The sequence below is a fragment of the Xiphophorus hellerii genome, chromosome 19 (assembly GCF_003331165.1).
Source record: "Xiphophorus hellerii strain 12219 chromosome 19, Xiphophorus_hellerii-4.1, whole genome shotgun sequence".
In the NCBI taxonomy this organism is placed as follows: Eukaryota; Metazoa; Chordata; class Actinopteri; order Cyprinodontiformes; family Poeciliidae; genus Xiphophorus; species Xiphophorus hellerii.
The window spans coordinates 24,182,452-24,202,474 of record NC_045690.1 but is presented as its reverse complement, the minus strand read 5'-3'; the positions used below and the strand labels follow the sequence as shown (position 1 = coordinate 24,202,474).

At 42.4% G+C, this 20,023-nt stretch overlaps 1 protein-coding gene across 3 annotated transcripts; it reads left to right on the top strand.

The window, feature by feature from the left end:
* Positions 1 to 868: 868 nt before the first annotated feature.
* Positions 869 to 19,097, top strand: nsd2 (nuclear receptor binding SET domain protein 2). Of its 3 annotated transcripts, none has more exons than XM_032547573.1 (22): positions 869 to 1,810; positions 4,212 to 4,845; positions 5,733 to 5,901; positions 5,995 to 6,161; positions 7,305 to 7,538; positions 7,692 to 7,914; positions 9,779 to 9,888; positions 9,999 to 10,098; positions 10,240 to 10,358; positions 11,328 to 11,417; positions 11,541 to 11,667; positions 12,101 to 12,301; positions 12,386 to 12,565; positions 13,919 to 14,075; positions 14,153 to 14,355; positions 15,034 to 15,137; positions 15,253 to 15,522; positions 16,553 to 16,669; positions 16,987 to 17,128; positions 17,219 to 17,325; positions 17,412 to 17,607; positions 18,410 to 19,097. In XM_032547573.1, the coding sequence occupies exons 2-22, from the start codon at positions 4,240 to 4,242 to the stop codon at positions 18,706 to 18,708; spliced, it is 3,921 nt and encodes a 1,306-aa protein (XP_032403464.1). In that variant the 5' UTR covers positions 869 to 1,810; positions 4,212 to 4,239; the 3' UTR covers positions 18,709 to 19,097. The 3 variants fall into 3 exon arrangements, with proteins under 3 accessions (XP_032403464.1, XP_032403462.1, XP_032403463.1); XM_032547571.1 differs by having other exon boundaries at positions 869 to 2,681; XM_032547572.1 differs by having other exon boundaries at positions 869 to 2,681; positions 7,692 to 7,915; positions 9,783 to 9,888.
* Positions 19,098 to 20,023: the final 926 nt, after the last annotated feature.

Sequence of the window (20,023 nt, the reverse complement as noted above, 5' to 3'; positions counted from 1 at the left end):
TCCATTTCAAAGACCCATTTGTGTTCAAGCTTTAAATGATCTTAATATTTCCTCATCGTGTATTTTATGAAATGCACTAGTTCCCACACAGTGGGACGACGCCACCAAAATACTTAACAGCCGGGATGATGCGTTCCTTCAAATGATTATTATGGCCAAAAACTTAAAGTTTCAATGTATTTCTGAAAATAAGGTTTTTGTTCCTGAGTGCATTAGCTGACTGTAATTTGGCTTTGCATGTTGTTTTGGGAATAATGGAGTCTTCTTCTATGAGTGGCCTTTTAGCCTATGTCAGTACTGAACTTGTTCCACTGTGGATATGACTCATTTACCAACTTCAGTGGGGATCTTCACAAAGTCTTTGGGTTTTGTCTTAGTGTTGTTCTACATGTTCCACATCATCTACATGTTCATCTCGACATTATGACTACATCGACTACATATGAGGATATTTCAATGGTGTTTGCACACAATCATTTTGACTGATGAATGAGGCAACTTCAGGCATTTGAAAACTTGATGAGCCAGACTTATGGATTTCCACAAGAAGTTCTAAAAGAAAACGTATGGTCCTATTTCTGTATGCATTTAGTTTGATGTTTGTGCAACAACAGCAAGTTATGAGTACATGTTCCATGTATCCCTTCTTTATATCAGTGTCAGTATTACACCATGCAAGCCTGGTGTAGCGTAGTATAGTTGTTTTTGTGTGTGTGTGTTTTTTTTCTATGGATGGAGACATTTACAGAAATGATTCCATTATTTAAAAGGAATTTTTCAAAAAAAGACAAATACATTTTTAGAGTTTGGCCTAAAACTTTGAACATGTTCAGTCCATCTCAATATGTATATAAAAAAGAAACTTGTGTAAGTAGGCCATTTTACTACTACTCTAGGGCAAGGGGCCCATACACCCCTAAATCCAGCCTGTAAATAAGAGCCAGAAGACAGGAAGACAATCCACAGAACAGGGTGAGGTCAAACTGGGAGAAGAAGTGGAGGGAGGAGTATGTGTACCTCGCTGTTCACCTGGACAACAGACTGGATCAGAGATGCAACAGTAAATAAGGCACTGTGCACGGAGGAATTATTTGTACAATTACTGAACATCCTTGTCATGAAACTATCATACAATAGTCTTCAGTCAGAGGCTTCTTCAGGGTTACTGCAACGCACTGCTACAGGAGATTCTTCCTGCCCATAGGCATCTACAACAGTTCAGAAGATTCTTAGATAATATGAGTTACAAGAACATTTCATTTCCTGTTGGGATTAACAAAGCATTTTGATTTGAATTATGCCACCAATAAAGCTAGCAGTAGACTGCAAAATAACGTTTTCACCCGAAATTATAATTGCCTAAGACAGATCAACAAAAGCAAAAGTAAAAGTAATCCAACAAATGAGCAAACTCTAAAGCAAAACTTTCATATTTAGAAAAGCAACTATATTTGAATACAAATCACTTATGCAGGTGAGCTTTGATTAAAAGTTTTGATTTTCGGTCATATCTTTATGGGTTTCATTTTGTGCATATTTGTAAAATTAAAAAAGGAAAAAAAAAGTAGTATGAAAGCAGAGGGGACACCGAGGTCAGCTCCTGTCTACGGTTGGATTTTTTTTTGAAAGAACCGGTTGGATACTCGCAGCTCTGCTCGCGACCAATCGGAAGTGAGCTTTTTTCCCGCTGGTCGGCCCCGGAGTTTGAGTTTCCCGCAAGCTTTTTTATTCGACTTGAATGAAATGATTCGCTTTCCAGGATGAATATGAGCAATTTTTCCCTTTAACCACACAAGAGGACATTCGACAGGTAAACACAGAGAAGCGACCCTCTATGACAGTGTCAGTCCGAAGCTGTTTGCTAGGATGAGGTTTTTTTAGCGGACATTTGTTCAGGCCGGGCTTCCATTTTAGCAAGCCGACTATCTATGCTAACGTTAAGCTAGCAGTTTGGCTTGGCTTCTATGGTACGCTCAAGTTAGCCACGGTTAGCTTTCTTGCAACAAGCTGTCATGGCGCCTACAATTAAGAATGACTTTGAAATAATGGCTAAGCAACTTAAACACATTAACCTTCTCCCCGTTACTATTTCCGTTGTTTGTCAAGGAGTTGTTTGAGTCCTTTTGCTAATAAGTTTCTCATTTAGCATTTTGGAGGCGGCTTTGTCTATTTGCTGGAGTCCGGTGTAATGGCTGACTACTGATGACAAGAGATGCGGCTCAACAGGGAATTTCTCGGTTGCTTGAATCCATGAGATTTCCAGCATCGCTCCTTTTTCTCCAGGTTATAGTCGGAGCCTCTCTTGCATGACATGACAGCTGAAGTTCCTGTTTCTTGCTAGCCGGTAAAAAGCGGGTGTTTTGACGCCGAGTATAGTATTTTAGCCGTGTTCTTGTGCTGCTACTGGTAATGTTACCCCCATTATACGCCAATGTTGATTCCATTATTAAGTCCAACTGAAACGCGTTGACTTTCAGCAATTATTCGGCCTCCGGTTCGCTTCGCTCCTGCTTGTCAGCTGCTTTAGTTTCCGCGGCTTTTGCGACGATTGTTAGTGGCAGTTTTCACCACCCACTCACTGGGGCTTTTGCCGAACACGGGGGAGCCTTCACCCTGCTTGGCCCCGGTCTGCAGCTAGCACCATAGCCGCTCTTCTTCCAAGGGAACTCGGTAATGTCGTGGTGAGAGAATTTCCGGCTACTCGGTGTCCTTATTTGATGTTTAAAATGGATATATTGAACAATAACTGGAGTAGACCTCGTCAGTTGTGCTTTTTCACATATTTTTTATGTTAATAATGTAGGTTTTAACGTTCTAAATATGCCGTTTGCGTACATTATGTGTAAAAACCATGTCAGTTTATTGTAAAATTTCCCAAACGCCGTTGCTTAGAGATGAATTTACTGTTGCAGTGAACTCTCAGGGCGACCCTATGCTGAGAGGGACCTTAAATAAAATTGAATTTTAGGGGCCCACACACACAGTTAAGCCCTCCAGGCAGCACACCGCCACTGAACCCCCTTTTTTTATATTGTCCATGCTTGATCATTTTCCTGTTCTGAACTTTACAACGTGTCTACAGTTTAACTAAAGAGCCAGTGACGTATTAAATTGGATCATGCAGGCAGCTTCTGGGCCACATCTGGCAATTTAGATGTTCTGGATGGTGGAAAAGCAAATCTGAAGATGAAAAGAGAAATCAAACGTTCATTTTGAATGTTTTTTTTTTCTATTTGGGTAGCTGTGTAGCACTCAAAAAAATGTTTGGAATTCAATTTTCAATGTTATGTCTGGTAGTTGTGAATACACACCTTGCGTGCAAATAAGACACTGCCTGTTTGTCTTGTTTCAGCTTTGGGCAAAATATCCTCACAGCTGACATAAATGATGCTAAAGATTACAGAGTGTGCTGGAGAGGACGGTGTGGTGCAGCACAGTCATTAAATAAAAAGGGAATTGCTCACTGAATGTTTCAGGCTTCTTTGTTTTGATTATTTTTACAGTTTCACCTTAAAAAAGCAGCCATTTTAAAGAGGATCTGCCAATCAGGCATCATGTCTGATCAAAGAAGAATTAGCCTGTTGTGTTTGAAAGGGCCAATATTATGGAAAATCAAATTTTTGAGCTTTACATCATGTTTATAATGTTATTCCCTCATCAAAAACATACCTTGAGTGTTACCTGGATTCTTTCATGCTTGTCTGAGAAATCCTTTAATCTCCCATGGCAACCATTAAGCTGGACCTAGCTCTGCCTTCGAGGACAAAGCTCCTCCTCGATGCTGCAGTTTCCAAACTTCCGCACTTTGGCCTCACAGAGCTGCCCTCCCCTGCGACTCCCCCGCTCTGCTCCTTCAGACTAGCCAAGAGCAATTAGCAAACACCTGGTGGAACTACACATCTGTTGAGCTCATTATCGGAGCTACTTCTCAGTGCAATGTTGGTGAAAACGTTATTAAAGAGTTAATAGAGGAGCCATGTTGTGATGACTTCCTGAAGGCAGAGTTTCAGAAAGAGCAGCAGTTTTTAGAAACAGAAGCCCAATTTCAAATTGTTAATGTATATAACATTTCTTTTAATTCATATTTAATATATTTTTAAAATGACGGAAGTTAACATAGTTACATGGTTGTACTATATAATGATTTGATGTGGCTGGAAAATACATGATTCTGGCCCTTTAACTGGTGTGTATGTGTGTTCCTGCTGCAGTTCGGTGAGCGTGGACGGGTCAGATGGGATGGACGGCATCGGTAGCTCCCTGCCTGCAATGCCTGAACCATCCAATCCGATCAGCATGAAGCAGCCGCCCGAGTCCCTGAGTACCCTGAAGGGCCGGGCGGACATGGGCAGCGACCCAGCTCTGCTGATGGACAAAGCCGCCGCGCAGCTCGCCGCCACGCTCCAGGACAGCGTCCTCCAGAAGATGTCCGGCCACAACCACAGCCACGAGAGGCTGAAGGACCTCACCTCCCTGGTGCTGAACGGCGACCAGGACGCTCTGCCCAAGCTCTGCACCCCAGAGCCGCCCATGCTGAAAGGTGACGAGGCGCCCGCCACCAACGACGCCCACCAGCACAACCGCACGCCTCATGCCGAGGCCGAGCTGAAGGCGACCGTACCGCAGGCGGCGGAGCAGCCCCCGCTGGAGCCTTCCTGTGCAGATGGGGCCGGCTTGGTCACAGCCACAGAGAGCGCTTCACCTGGTCCTGACTTGGGACAGGAAGCGAAGAAAAGGAGGGGGAGACCCAACAAACCCAAACTTATTCTGAACCGCAGCTCTGTCATCGCCATGGAGACACCTGACCACACAGAGGTTATCGGAGAAACGGATGCGGCAAATGAGGTAGCAGGCCAAAAGGGAAAAATCTCTATGAAGTGTTTTATGTTGCTGGTTTAGCCGTTGATACTGAGATATTCTACAGTTTTCAAATGTAATGTACAAAAATATTATTATTGTTTTTAAAATGTTTTTTTTTCTTTTTTCTGTAAAAATATAACAAAATGAATTGATTATTTAAATAGTAATTGATTAATCATTAACTGGAGTATACAGACTCCAGTATTCTTTCTTTGCTGAAAGAATACAGTCAGAGTAGAAATTAAGCCAAAACTGTACAAAAGATATATACATTTTGCAATTAAGATTTAAAAAAAAAGAAGCAACTTCGGTCTGTAAATATGATCTACACAAAACTCAAGTGGCAGGTTTGAATTCTTTAAAAATATACATAAGCAAAATCTGCGCATATTTTTACAAATCAATTTAGTCATTAGAATAATCAATTACTAAAATTATCATTAGTTGCAGGTCTAGCAAAATTTCCAAATAGAAAACCAAAAAAGATGTTTAATTTAAAAAATCAAGAGGGGATGGAAATGAACAAATATACAGTATTATATGTATATTTGTTTGTATATATGTTTACTAGCTACAGTTTCACATTTACGCATCAGAAAGTTAATGTCTTTATTCCGGCTGGTGCCAATATCTGCCAAGCTGGAGGCGTTGCCGTGACGCTGTGCTGAAGAACAGATAATGAAACCCAAAGAGCAGAGATGAGATTATGCTTATTTTCAAGACTGAGAGCCATTGAATGACTGAGCAGAGCAGCAGGCTGTTCTGTCTATAACATCTGGCCAGAACAGAAGCAGAGAGCAGCATCTAATGGACGGTAACGGGTGTCAGTAAAGTCAGCCAGCAGTAAATGTGCTTTTGTTTTTTCTCCTCAGCCCGCGGCCGTGTCCGAACAGCCGGAGCCAATAACAGAAGAGGGTCCTGTACCTACGCGGTTCTGCGTGGGGGATCTGGTTTGGACCAAGGTGTCGGGGTACCCATGGTGGCCCTGCATGGTGACCACAGACCCAGAACTCAACAGTCACTTCAAACAGAAACAGAAAGGTGACGACCATAAACATCGGAGCTTTATTAATAGGAGAAATAATGCCGTTGGCACATTTTGCTGTAACGTCCATCTTTTTGTGTCATCTGTAGCCTTCAACAGCAGGTTAGGCCTCCTTTACCACATCCAGTATTTTGGTGACGCTCCAGAGAGAGGCTTCGTCTTTGAGAAGAACATGGTGTCCTTCACTGGGGAGGAGCAGTATGTGGAGCTCAGCCAGAGAAACAAACCACCAGCCTCCAGCGCTGCACATAGAAAGGTTGGTTACCTTTTCCATTTTCCATCTTTATGAACAGGGAGAGCTTCGTTACTACTTGATTTTTAATTTTTTTATTTATTCTGCAGCAACTAAACACTCCACTTTATCAAAAAATGTTATAGAACAGCCACAACTGGGGATTGATGCAGATGGACTTTTTTTTTCTTTAATTAGAGCAAAATTATTATTGAAAAATGTAAATTTTCTACTAGGACTGAAACGGTTCCTCGATTGATTCCAGTACCTCGATTGTTAAAATCCCTTGAGGAAAATTTACCTGCCTCCAAGCTTCGTTAATTTATGTTTTATTATTTAGCGCACCGTGTTCCGGCCGGAACATTATTTGCGTTGCGCGAAGCTCTCACTTCCGCCTCTGAGTTGTTGACGAAAGCTAACTGTTAGCGGCATAAGGTCCAGTTGTCAAGTTCGGCCCGTGGGGATTTTATTGATTGATGATAACGCCCGGGTTTTCATCGTTTTTGAGGGACCAATAAGCATCCTTAAAATGACTGGCGTGATGCTTGGAGTACCGCAGCTTTTCTCTTCCGGGAGCTGCTGGTTGAAAGTGAACGGTGAGAAGAGCGCTGTGGGAATATTTATACAGGTGAGCGGATAGACTGAACACTGCGGGCGAGTAGTTAACACTTACTGTGTAAGTGTAGCTTTACAGACGAACCGCAGAATAAATTTCATATCATCCCGGTCTGAACAAACGTCGTGGCGGTACATGGCTGGTAGATGAGTTTCTGAGTGTGACGAACGAAGGTGCCGTAAATATCCCCTATTGCTCCCCCTGTTCTTACATTCGTCCCCTGGTCTACCGGTCGTCTTTCCCCCCGACTTACGTTCGTCTGTCCCCTGGTCAACCCCCACCACCTCAAGCCCCCCCACTCCAGGCGACATTTTAATTTTGGCTACTTGTTGCGTCACCACATTTGGAATATGTAACATCCTTTTCTCCCGTTGCTTCATTGTTTTACGACTTTACTGTTCTATTCCAGTAAAATGTTAAGTTCTGTGGTTGTGACAAAATCTGAGTAAGTTCAAGAGTTTTAAATACTTTAGAGAGACTTAATATTTGAAACAAAAAACAAATCTCAAAGCGTTGGACGCTGCAGAGTTCATGTCTTGTCTGGTTTGCAGATGGCTCCCTCGGTTCCCCGTAACCTCCAGGCTCAGTGGAACATGGGCGTCATTCAGGCCAAAGAGGCTGTCGGCATGGCACCGGACCAGCGCATCGACAGCTTTGGGTTTACTTACGACAGGGACGGGCCCCATCTGAACCCTCTCATCTTGGAAAAGCTGAATATGGATCCCACTGACGAGACGCACCGAGAGACGGAACCCAGGCTGGGCCCGGACGTCCCCTCCCTGCCGGCAAGTTTATTTTTGATGACTCCAAAAAACCTTTTCTTGAGGGGTTGAAACTAATTCAGAACATGCTAAGAACAGTTGGAAATTGAATTGGGTTTAATGTGAGACGTACAAACGTTTTAAAATGATTCAATACATGTTTTATTCTCTTTGTAGAATCCTGTAGCTTTTCCTTCAGATGCACAAACTCAAACCCCCACTTCTGAGTCTCAGAAGAAAAAGCGACGGCCCAAAGTGGCTCAGCGTCCCGCCAAGCTAGCGAGGAAAAAGAAAGCGTCTTCAGTCAACGGTGTTGTTGTCCCCAAGAGGAGAAGGAAAGCTAAGCCGCTCACGACTACTGATGACCCAGAGGACGCCTTACCTCAGATTGCTCTTCTAGGTTAGATGAAAATAAAACGTCTTTTTATTTATATATATATATATATATATATATATACAGTACAGACCAAAAGTTTGGACACACCTTTCTAATTCAATGGGTTTTCTTTATTTTCATGACTATTTATAAGGCAAGAAATCCCACTTATTAACCTGACAGGGCACACCTATGAAGTGAAAACCATTTCAGGTGACGACCTCTTGAAGCTCATCAAGAAAATGCAGAGTGTGTGCAAAGCAGTAATCACAGCAAAAGGTTGCTACTTTGAAGAAACTAGAATATAAGGGCTATTTTCAGTTGTTTTACACTTTTTTGTTTAGTGCATATTTCCACATGTGTTATTCATAGTTTTGATGCCTTCAGTGTGAATCTACAATGTCAATAGTCATGAAAATAAAGGAAACTCATTGAATTAAAAGGTGTGTCCAAACTTTTGGTCTGTACTATATATATATATATATATACACACATAGTACAGCAGTCTGCATCCCTCAGTGTATAACAAATCTGCAAAACTATGGAATCCTCTTGAATGTTTTCACATTTGATCACTTCCAATCACATATCACTTTTATATGATTAAACTAAAATTAATGCAGATTTGAGAAGTGGTAGGAAAAGAATATGTAGTTGCATTATTTTTATTATTTTTTTTTGATAAATCTCGATTTAATCAAGATTCATAAAGAGCTATTAATACTTTTTCCAGACACTGTAGTTTGAAAAAGAAATTTTGTTTAGGACTGAAATGGTTAATTGTGATCAATTAGAGGAAAAATTGTCAACTAATTCAGTAATCAATGAATCATTTATTGGCGTATAAAGACAAAAAAAGGGCCATTGCCTGCTATTGTATTTTAAGTAATAAAATGTTTATTTTCTTATTTTAAAAAAGGAAATTATTTGTTTGCATTTTTCCATTGTGTTTTTAATGGAAAATAAGCTTAAGTGGTTAAATGAAAAATTAGCAGAATGTGACCTTTTTTCTCTCTCGATTAATCCTCAGAATAATTATCTACTAAAATAATCACTAGTTGCAGCTCTAATCTTGTTTGGTTGAAATTGAAGGAAATAAAACTAAAACTGCAATAATGAATTTATCATTTATTTTACTCAAACTAGTTACCGTATTTTCCGCATTATAAGGCGCATAGAATAGACGCTACAGTAGAGGCTGGGGTTATGTTATGCATCCATTAGATTTAGCTGCGCTAAAGGGAATGTCAACAAAATAGTCAGATAGGTCAGTCAAACTTTATTAATAATTACAAACCAGCGTTCTGACAACTCCGTTCATTCCCAAAATGAATAAACAGCTGTTTTATTATTTCCCCCGAGGTAAAGTAAGTGACGTGGTATTTTCGTGACACAGTTTATCTTTTAACAACAGCAAGGTATAACATATAGTGGAGGGGAACTTTTCCTCGATTCAATGAACACGTAAAAAACAGTCTGATACTGTTACGGTAAATCAAACGTTAGTGCAATCACAATATATATCCACTTCTGCACCATTGATTCGTTCATGCTAAATTCTCTCGCTGCTGCTCTATTCCCGTGTTCTACTGCGTGACTGATCGCCTTGAGCTTAAACTCTGCGTCGTAAGAGTGTCTCTTAATAGGAGCCATTTTGGGGTCTTTACACAGAACCCAGCGTGCACCGCGCGCTTCTTCTTCTACGGGGAAAATGAAGTTGGCAGCTGCTTACCGTAGTTGCGAGACCTGCTGTGGCTCAATATTGGTCCATATATAAGACGCACCGGATTATAAGGCGCACTGTCGGCTTTTGAGAAAATTGAAGGTTTTTAGGTGCGCCTTATAGTGCGGAAAATACAGTAAATATCTTAAATCATTTTGGTTTTAGGGAGGAGAGAGCAAAAGAAGAGGCGTAAAAGGCCACTAGCAGACCCTGCAGCAGACAAGGATCAGCAGCCCAGAAAGAGACGGAGAACTGGCAAGAAGGAAGAAAAGCAGGTAAACACACACAGCATCACACTTTCATAGTTGACTCTTTGTTGCGGACGATTTAGTTTAGATATCTGGTGTTTAACACAATCACGCTCACGCAAAGTTTACTTTCCCAGGCCTCGGTTTCAGAGGAGACAAACAAAAAGTGGAGAAGAAAGAAGAAAACCGACATTAAAGATCTAAAAGAACCAAGAAAGCGAACAAAGAAGTCAAAAGGTCTGATTCACTCGCACAGATGGGATTTGATCACCTAAAATAAATGAGATTTTTTTCTTCCCCCATGTTAAATATCAGTTACTGCTCGAGATATTTTGTGTGCTTTGAACTAATCCTAACCAAACTTGTGACCTGAAACAGATGAGCAGAATGTGGAGAAGCCAAAGCGGCGGAGGAAAAGAAGGCAGGATGGAGAGAACCAGGCCGGCGCCTCCAAGGCTCCAAAGAAGAGGCGCTCCTCTCCCTGTCCTGACACTGAGGTCAGACACACACACACACACACACACACACCTGAGTGGAGAGGTCTTCACATAAGACGTCTGCAAACTATAAACATTTGTGAAATTAATCTACTGTCATTCAATGAACTTAAATGAGTTCCGATGGGACTCATTTGTCAGATTACAAATGCCTTTTGAAAATAACCTTAAACATTTCATTAAATTCACATTCCTGATAAAAATGTATTTATTATTGGTTTGATGCAATAGTGTGATCTTAAATGATTTCATTGGCTGAAAGCAGAAAAATAATCATTGACACAAATAAAAGGTTGGAAAGATCAGGATGTTTGGAATTAACTTGGTGAAATGAATTACTTAAACAAAACTATTTAATACAATTTATTTAATCTATATAATAAGTTTCACTTTCTGAAGTGAGGGACCAAAAACATTGAATTTTTTCATAATTAAAATTTTTTTACGACATAGCTGCATTTAATGTTCAGTTTGCTTAGATATTTTCCATGTAATAAATCTTCCTTTGAATGTGTTTTACACACGGCTTGTATTTACACATGAAACATGTTAATCTTTTAAATCATATGTATAAAGTTGACAATCTGATGGGAAATCTTTGTAAGTGTTCGCCTAATTTGTTATAAAGCAAAGATTTTGGTTGTTAAAGCATAGCTCACCTCCCTGTGATGCAAAACTCCACCTTTGGCAAAAACGAAAATCCACCGAAGTGGGTGGAGCCAAGGGACACGCTGCGACCAATAGGAATATTCAACTGCACTGTTCTGCCTAAGGAGGGCAGCACTGAGACGGTTTTAGGCAAAATCAGGCAGAACTAATCAAATTTACCCACAAGTGTCCAAATTAACACAGAAACAGAGATATTATACTTAGACAAAAAAGTTTATTTGGTACTTTAAGAAATTACAGTTATAGGAAATGACTCTAATGTTGAGCCTCATTTCATTGGTTTCCTGCATGTTGTTTCAGGGTTCTGCAAGTGAAGAACGTCCCGATTCTCCAAGCGACAGCCTAGACGGGACAAAGAAAGGCGAAAGGAAAAAAGAGTTTGTCTGTCAGGTAGTGCTTTAGCGATTTATCCACTCTTTGTTTGTCTTCACGCCTTCTTGTCTTCTTGTCTTCACACCTATGAATATTTTTTCCCTCCGTCCAAACGCTGGACACGCTGTGTGTTTTCTCCAGGTGTGTGAAGTGGCCGGTGAGGACCTGGTGGCATGTGAAGGCCAGTGCTGCGGCATGTTCCACCTGCACTGTCTGGGTGGAACCCTGAAACCCGACGACAAGCTGCTATGTCAAGAGTGCAGCATGGGTATGAAGAGAAAACGCCACAAAACCACAATTCTTTAGTTTGACGTTTCCCTGGAAACGTCCCCACCAGGTGGACTTAGAGCAGCAGTCTTTTTAGAGATAGGGGTGCAAGATTAAGGTGTTAAATTAGTCAACGTTGTTTAAGTCATATTTGATATATATATATGTAGAATTTTTATAACAATTGACATAGTTACTTGATTATGCTATAAAATGGCTTTTTGTGCCTGAAAAACACATGATACTGTCCCTTTATGTGTGGACAGAAAAGCAAAATAAATGATTGTTCCAGACTTTTTCCTTTATGTCCTTGAAAATGTGGTAAAGTGGAATTTTGGCCAGGGATCTGTAGGAACCCAAATAGTTTGCTTGTTGCTGCAGCAACCGTGGTTCTCCGTCCTCGTAGCCATTGAGCTCTCCTCTTCCCTCCTCAGGACTCCACTCGTGTTTCATCTGCAAGCAGTCTGAGGCCGAGGTGCGGCGCTGCCACGTCCCCCACTGCGGCAAGTTTTACCACGAGGGCTGCGTCCGCCTCAACCCGCTCACCGTGTTCGACAACAAGGGCTTCCGCTGCCCGCTCCACACCTGCCTCAGCTGCCACTACGGCTGCCGCACCAAGCAGAAGGCTACCAAAGGTCAGGCCCGTCGATCAGGTTGGTTTTCAGGTTTTCAGCAGCCGCTGGTCTAACCTGCCGCACGCGGCGCTCTCTGTGCCGCAGGACGGCTGATGCGCTGCCTGCGATGCCCCGTGGCGTACCACGTGGGCGACCTGTGCGTCGCCGCCGGGAGCGAGACGATCACAAACACGGCCATCATTTGCACCAACCACTTTAACGCCAAGAAGGGCTACAGCCACCACAGCCACGTCAACGTCAGCTGGTGCTTCGTTTGCTCCAAAGGTCAGAGAGGGTCTTTATGAGAGGGTTCTTATGAATCCCATTTAACCATGTTTTTCCCCCCATAAAATATGTAGTTATGATGGGAACAAATCAATGACCACACTAGGAGATATAAATATCAAAACAAAATTGTACCAGATTCTTTTTCCAACTTTAATCTTTTTTGTTTTCCTCACTTTTTTTTCTGAAAAAGAAATTTTGATTTACAGAAAATATGTTTAAAAAGTTTTTTTATTTCAATAATCCCTTCTATGATAATTATCTCAGCCTGTGAGAATTATTGTCTAATTCTGATAATATAGATAGAATATTAGCACAACAAAGATGTGATTTTACCAGATAAAAACATCATAAAATTACGAGAACAAAAGCTTTTTTAATAAGAAAAAAGGTTGGATAATTTTTCTCATAAGTTCTCATAAAATCTCCTAATATTATGACTTTATTCTTGTAATGTAGTTTATTCTCGTTTTACTACGACTGTTTTCTTGTAATATTGTTATATTCTGTCGTAGAATAGATTCTGCGAAACAAGATGGCGGCTCTGTGTGTGCGGACATCACTCTGAACTGTGGAAACACAAGGAGTGCATTTTCCAAAATTTAAATCTTCAAAAACCAAAAATTTGAAAATCGATTTATGGCCCAGCCAAAGCCAGGGGTCAACATTTCCTGTTGTTCTGTTTCACCAACGGAACCTCAGATGGTTTTACGAGGCGTTAAAAAGTCTTTGTCCCTCATTTTGTTTTCTTTCTTTCTTGCTTTCTTCTTCTTTTTTTTATAACACAGACATTTTATTTTTGGCATTACAGAAAATCTCCCTTTTAAAATTTTTTTTTAAGTTGAACATGAAATTATTTGTCAGATAAAAGGCTTCTAAAGCTTGTGCACGCTTCCATAATGTTCAGGACCTTTTTGATCGTTTTAAATCAAATGTTTGTTCGCTGGCCTTCCAAATTTCCTCCGTTTTCCCTGCATGTCTTGTGGAAAACAAACCCAGATGTTTGGACTCCATAACTAATAAATGTTCTCACCTGAGGTGGAGCGTTTCTCCCCCTCTGAGCCTCTTAGTTGTGACTTTGTGATTGTTGCTCTTCTTCGTTTGCCTTTGAAAGTACATTTCGGTCTGAAGACGAGATGTCTGCCATAAAATCTTATAAAATCTATTCAAGTGTTTGTAACAGGATAACATGTAAAAATGTAGGAGTATTTCTGAAGGGCGCTGTATGTTTTAAAAGCACTACAATTTGGATTATTGTTTTGGCGAAGGCGTCATCTTTAAGGATTAGTCGGCGGGTGAAGAGTAACGTGTTGAGTTTTCGTTCTGCTCTAACTGCGGCTCCATGTCCGGCAGGAGGACAGCTGCTGTGCTGCGAGTCGTGCCCTGCAGCGTTCCACCCCGACTGCCTCAACATCGCCATGCCCGACGGGAGCTGGTTCTGCAACGACTGCCGAGCCGGCAAGAAACCAAAGTACAGAGACATCATATGGGTCAAGCTGGGGACGTACAGGTGGGAGGAACGGCCGAAAGCTTCCTGCTCCGGTGTGTATGGCGTAAAGACGTTAACTGCTCCCCATTCCTGTCTAGGTGGTGGCCAGCAGAGATCCACCACCCCAAAAACGTCCCCACAAACATCCAGCACCTCCGGCACGAGATCGGAGAGTTCCCGGTCTTCTTCTTCGGCTCCAAAGATTACTTCTGGACTCACCAGGGCCGAGTGTTTCCCTACATGGAAGGAGACAGAGGCAGCAAGTACCAGAAGAACGGGATAGGCAAAGTCTTTAAGAACGGTAAAAACCTGCAGTTTAGTTGGTTTGTGATGTTTGTTTTGTAGGGATGCTTCCAATACGGATATCTGAAGCTTAGTACCAGCAGGTACCGACCCGATACCGAAAACAGCTGAATTGACTTAAAACGTTTCTCTTTTTTTTCTAAACAGACATAAATGTACTGAATTACAATTATTTACTAACTACACAAGTACAGCTCATTGAAATACACCGACAGCTCTACTAGCTTGGTCAAACATGTATAAACAACTTTAATTTGTTCAATTTGTGTAATTAGGAGTTGAACAGCCAATGGAAAATAAGTATTATAGTTAAACTGACAAAAACAACAGGCTGACTGCCTTGGTCAGACATGTAAAAATAAACTGCAACAAACTTTCAAATGGTTCAGAAAGAGCAATTAGGAATTCTAAAAATAAAGTAGATAATAAAACAGGACGTTGCTCAAGCGTAGAATTAGACTGAATAGATCTGTCCTTATGGATCAGGAACATTGTCACATATACATGATTTAGAATTGCATTAATATTGTGACAGATACAAATGATAATATCCACTTGGTGCATCTCTAGGATTTTTTTCCCCTTTAAATCTCAAAAAATAAACGACCTTTTCTTCTACCGTGTTCCTAAAGACTCCGTAGACCAACTCAGAGTGTTTGTGTTGTTTGGTCTTCAGCTCTGTTGGAGGCCGAGGCTCGATTTAAGGAGATCAAGATAAAACGGGAAGCCAAGGAAGCTCAGGAAAACAGCCGGAAGCCGCCTCCGTACAAATTCATCAAGGTGGGAACCTCTCCAGACCCCCTCTGTGTTTCTGAGCTCCGTTCTCACCGTCCCCTCAGGGCGCGGCTGCGTTGCGGCATTCGGTTTGGACGTCTTCGTGCGTTTCTGCCTGCAGGTCAACAAACCTTTCGGCAAGGTCCAGGTCTACACCGCCGACATCTCCGAGATCCCCAAGTGCAACTGCAAGCCGGCCGACGAGCGCCCGTGCGGCTTCGAGTCGGAGTGCCTGAACCGCATGCTGCAGTACGAGTGTCACCCCCAGGTGTGTCCCAGCGGGGAGCGCTGCTGCAACCAGGACTTCACCAAGCGCCTTTATCCAGACACCAAGATCATCAAGACCCCAGGCAAGGGCTGGGGGCTGATCGCCCTGAGAGACATCAAGAAGGTGAGGAGATCATTCTGCCAGTACCTGAATGTGAAACCGATCTTATCCATCTCTTTAAAAATCATCTGACTGACTGACCCGCCCACCAGGCAGTTAACAGTCGCTCCTCTGTTACCAACTTATCAGTCCCTTCATGTTTTGTTTTTGTAATTGCTGCGGTCTAAAATTGCAAATTCTTGCGGCGTCTTTTTCAAACAGTAGCTAATTTTGTTTAAGCTTTATTTTTGCCATAACATGGTCTTACTAAAAAATAGAAATTGCTGCACATTAACTTCCCGTCCTGTCTCCTTTTTCCTATCTAATCCCTCCTTACCTGAGAAGAGTCTGCATCAATTCTCCTCCTTTGCTATTTTTTTTCCAAAAATAAAGGTCACCGTTTAGTGTCACACATTTTTCATCTTGCAGGTTTCAGCTTTCAAGAGACATTGTGAAACAATAATCTCAAATCAATTCAAAAATACTTTATTGATCCCAAGAGTAAATTTCATGTTCTAACTCACTTTCAAATTCTTCAGTTATTGTGGATAGTCATGGCTGTTGGCGGGAAAGATTGCTTGTAGTGGTCTGTGTTACAGCGAGTTTGAAGAAGCCTCTGACTGAAGACGCTCCATTTTTCCAAAAAAAGTTTCAAATAAATGGTTAAAATCATAGTTAGATTAAAAGGAGGCCGAAGGGATTGGTTAAAAATCGAGCCAAGTTGCAGTGATTGGTCAGAAAAGAAGAAAATACAGGTAACGTTAAGGTGATTGGTCAAATTGTGATGTCTGGTGAAAATTGCAAGTTCGTGCAAAATTTGGAAATGGTGAATTAGCGATCCCAACATTTCAGGCAACAAAAAAATCTTTCAGCCAAGATCAGAATCGGCAGGTGGTGGTTAAATGTGCCCAACTTAGAACACTTTTTTTTTTTTTTAGCTCTTTCTTTCAACTTCTCAAGTTTGATTGCAATGAACTAGAAGAAAGGGGGGAGAACAAAAAAGAACACAGTCCGGTCTCTCCAAAATAAAAGCGTGGGTATGTTTCCCCAACAGGGTGAGTTTGTGAACGAGTACATCGGGGAGCTGATCGATGAGGAGGAGTGCAGGGCCAGGATCAAGTACGCCCACGAAAACAACATCACCGACTTCTACATGCTCACCATCGACAAGGTGATTAGTGGGGAACCGCCCGGTTCTGGTTCTGGTTCTGGTTCTGGAGGCTCGGTGAGCCCAGCCCAGACTCCTTCTGCTCTGCAGTGAGCCAGGAGCGCTGTTCCTACGCAGCAGCGCCCCCCCTCTGCTGGGAGCTACAGAAACTGTATTGCATTGGGAGTGTTGCGCGGCAGACGACTGTAACATTACAGTAGTCGATACTACAAACCGTTAATGACTAAACCTGGTGGTTAGATCTGCACTAATGACAATAGGAGTGTAACTTGTGACTTTATTTTTATTTTTTCTCCCCCCTCGGTTTGGGCTTTATAAAGGACCGAATCATTGACGCAGGCCCAAAAGGAAACTACTCCCGCTTCATGAACCACAGCTGCCAGCCTAACTGTGAGACTCAGAAGTGGACTGTGAACGGAGACACCCGCGTTGGCCTGTTCGCAGTCTGCGACGTACCGGCAGGTCGGACGAGTTCGCAGTAAATGTAGACTGTACCTTTCTGTTTTCCTCCTCTCTCATTGCTTGGCTTAAACATTTCCCCCCCTAACGCAGGAACAGAGCTGACCTTTAACTACAACCTGGACTGCCTCGGCAACGAGAAAACCATCTGCCGCTGCGGCGCTCCCAACTGCAGCGGCTTCCTCGGGGATCGGCCCAAGGTGAGCCTCAGAGTTTGCAGCGTGTGGAGGAGAGCCTGTTCATGAGGTGAGGCGGCCTCAACTCCTCTGTTCTCCCCTCCCTCCAGAACTCAAACGGCCACACGGAGCCAAAGGGAAAGCGCTTTAAGAGGAAGTACAGGAGGAGGAAAAGCGAGGGAAAGAAGAAGTCCGAAGACGAGTGTTTTCGCTGTGGAGACGGAGGGCAGCTGGTGCTCTGCGACAAGAAGAACTGCACCAAAGCTTACCACCTGTCCTGCCTGAACCTCACCAAACGACCATTTGGTGAGCAGAGAACAGATGGAGAATTCTTTTTCCAACATAATATGAGATGGATGCATATTAGATTGGCATTTATATACTTTGAACATTTTACACATAAAGGGCAAAAATAACTGTGGGCATGAGAGAAACTATGAACTATTAATAATCAAAAGGATTAAAAACTAACAAAAAGAATGTCTCCCATTTTCATGGGGCAGTGGCTCAGTCTGTGGGTGTTTTGGGAACATTGCTGCCATCTAGTGGCGTGTTTGCTGTGCTCAGTTGGCTTTAGTTGGACTGATTTAGTTTCAGATAAGTGTGTGATCTCACGTGTTTCAGTCAGGGAAACAAAAATCTGCTGAGAACGATCTGTTATTGTGAACCGAGTCTTTTTAAAGGCGCAGTATTGTGTAAAATCAGCTTTTTTCATCTTTCCGTCGTGTTTTGATTTTATTCCCCCATGAGAAACAAACCTGGAGTGTTGCTCTGATTCTTTCAGAAAGAGCAGGAGTCTTTAAAGGGACAGAGGCCCAATTTCAAGGTCTTAGATTACAAAGTAAAATTTCTTTTAAGTTGCATTTTAGAACAACTGAAGGCAACGTAGTTACTTGATTGCACTATAAAAAGGTAAAATCATAGTACTGTCCCTTTAAGGGAGACATGGTTCAACTCTACTTTGTGTTGGTTTATCACGTCAAATCTCCCTAAAATGCATTAAAGTTTTCATCTGTAACATGATAGAATATGAAGACATTTATGACGTATGAATATGAACATGTGGAATATTGAGGCTCTGTCTTTTCCTCTCCTGCGCCCCCTGCAGGCCGCTGGGACTGCCCCTGGCATCACTGTGACGTCTGCGGGAAAAACTCGGAGGCCTTCTGCCAGCTCTGCCCCAACTCCTTCTGCAGGGCCCACCAGGAGGGGGCGCTGCGCCCCGGGGCCGTGGCGGGAGAGCTCTGCTGCGGCGAGCACGACGACACGGAGAGAGGAGCCGGCCAGGCCCGGACTGCCGGCTCGGAGTCCACCGGCGGCGCCGCCGGCCGCTCCAAAGGCTGCAGGAAGGCGGACGGAGCGGAGATCAGAACCAAAGGCTCTAAGAGGAAAGCACCGGAAGCCTGACCCGACCCGACCCGAAGAGGGGCCCTCCTCCACAGCAACAGTACGCCGCCACACAAACAGAGGCACCGTACGTATTCATCATCAGGGAACGGTGCTGACCTCTCACACGCTCAGCATTGACCTTTAGCCTCCTCCTTTTTTTATTTTTTTATTTTTTTTACTTTTTGAACATTTTCAGGTTTTCTTGTACTAGTCTGCACTGAGGTGAACGTCTGTGGTAAAGCACAAAATCAGCTCGGGAAACGCCGCCGCCAGACTTTCCACCGACCGAGCTGCAGCGTCATAATCACTCACTTCTGATTAGTGTGGCCACAACTAGAATCTCAGTCCATTCATTACCGCAAACAGCAGAGCTCTAGTCGTTATACATCTATGTTTGTTTATGAGAAAAAAAATTTAAAAAAACGAAACGATGAATGCTGTAATAGCGTAAAATGTGAGACAGGATGCAGGTGGATAGTCTTTTTTTTTTTGTAGATCTACAAATGTGCCAGATGGAAGATGGAGCAGCAGGACACTATGGATGGGCCTCTGGTCGTCTTGGTAGCCATAGATCATGTAACTGTAGACAAGTTTTAATTTTACAACCTGTTGTTTTGTTTTAGCTCACTTATTTTATTTAGATTTTGTTTTTAAATAGCAGCACTGGAAATAATAAAAAGAGAAGACGAAGAAAAAAAAGATCCTTTCCAGAATAGCAGAGATTGTGGAACAAAATAAAGAGAAGAAGAAGAAAACCTGTTAAACTGGTGTGAGAGGGAAACACTACAGGGAGCTCAATGAAGGAACGAGAGCAGAACCAGAACCACAGTGTCACGGCGACGACCCACGGTGCTTTAACTCGTCCTGCTTCGGTCGTTTACAGACAATACTCCCTTTGATCATCATCATCATTATCTCACATCCTGAAACTGAGGGCGTTGTTGCCGTCGTCTGCTCAGATTTCTGCTGTTGTAAAGATTTGGATCAGAAAACTTTTTTTTTTACTTTTCTTTAATTATTCCTCAGGAGGTTTTTAAGTCTGACATTCTCTCTGACTACTGTTGATACTGAAACGCCGGCCCCTCGGGCTGATGTGGTTTATTAAAAGAAAATATAAAGAAAAGAACAATTTCTTGATTCACTAATCAGAATTGTGAAAGCAAAGCTGTTAACTGTTCTGTGGCGTCTCGTCCCGACTTTGCTCTGAGAGTTCCTGTTTCCGTGCGTCGTCCTTCAGCACGACTTTCTGCGTTTTTCACATTTTTCCTCCAGATCCCGCAGACATTTTTTTAACTGATTTTTTTCAAACCTAAAGATGAATTACATTTAGACG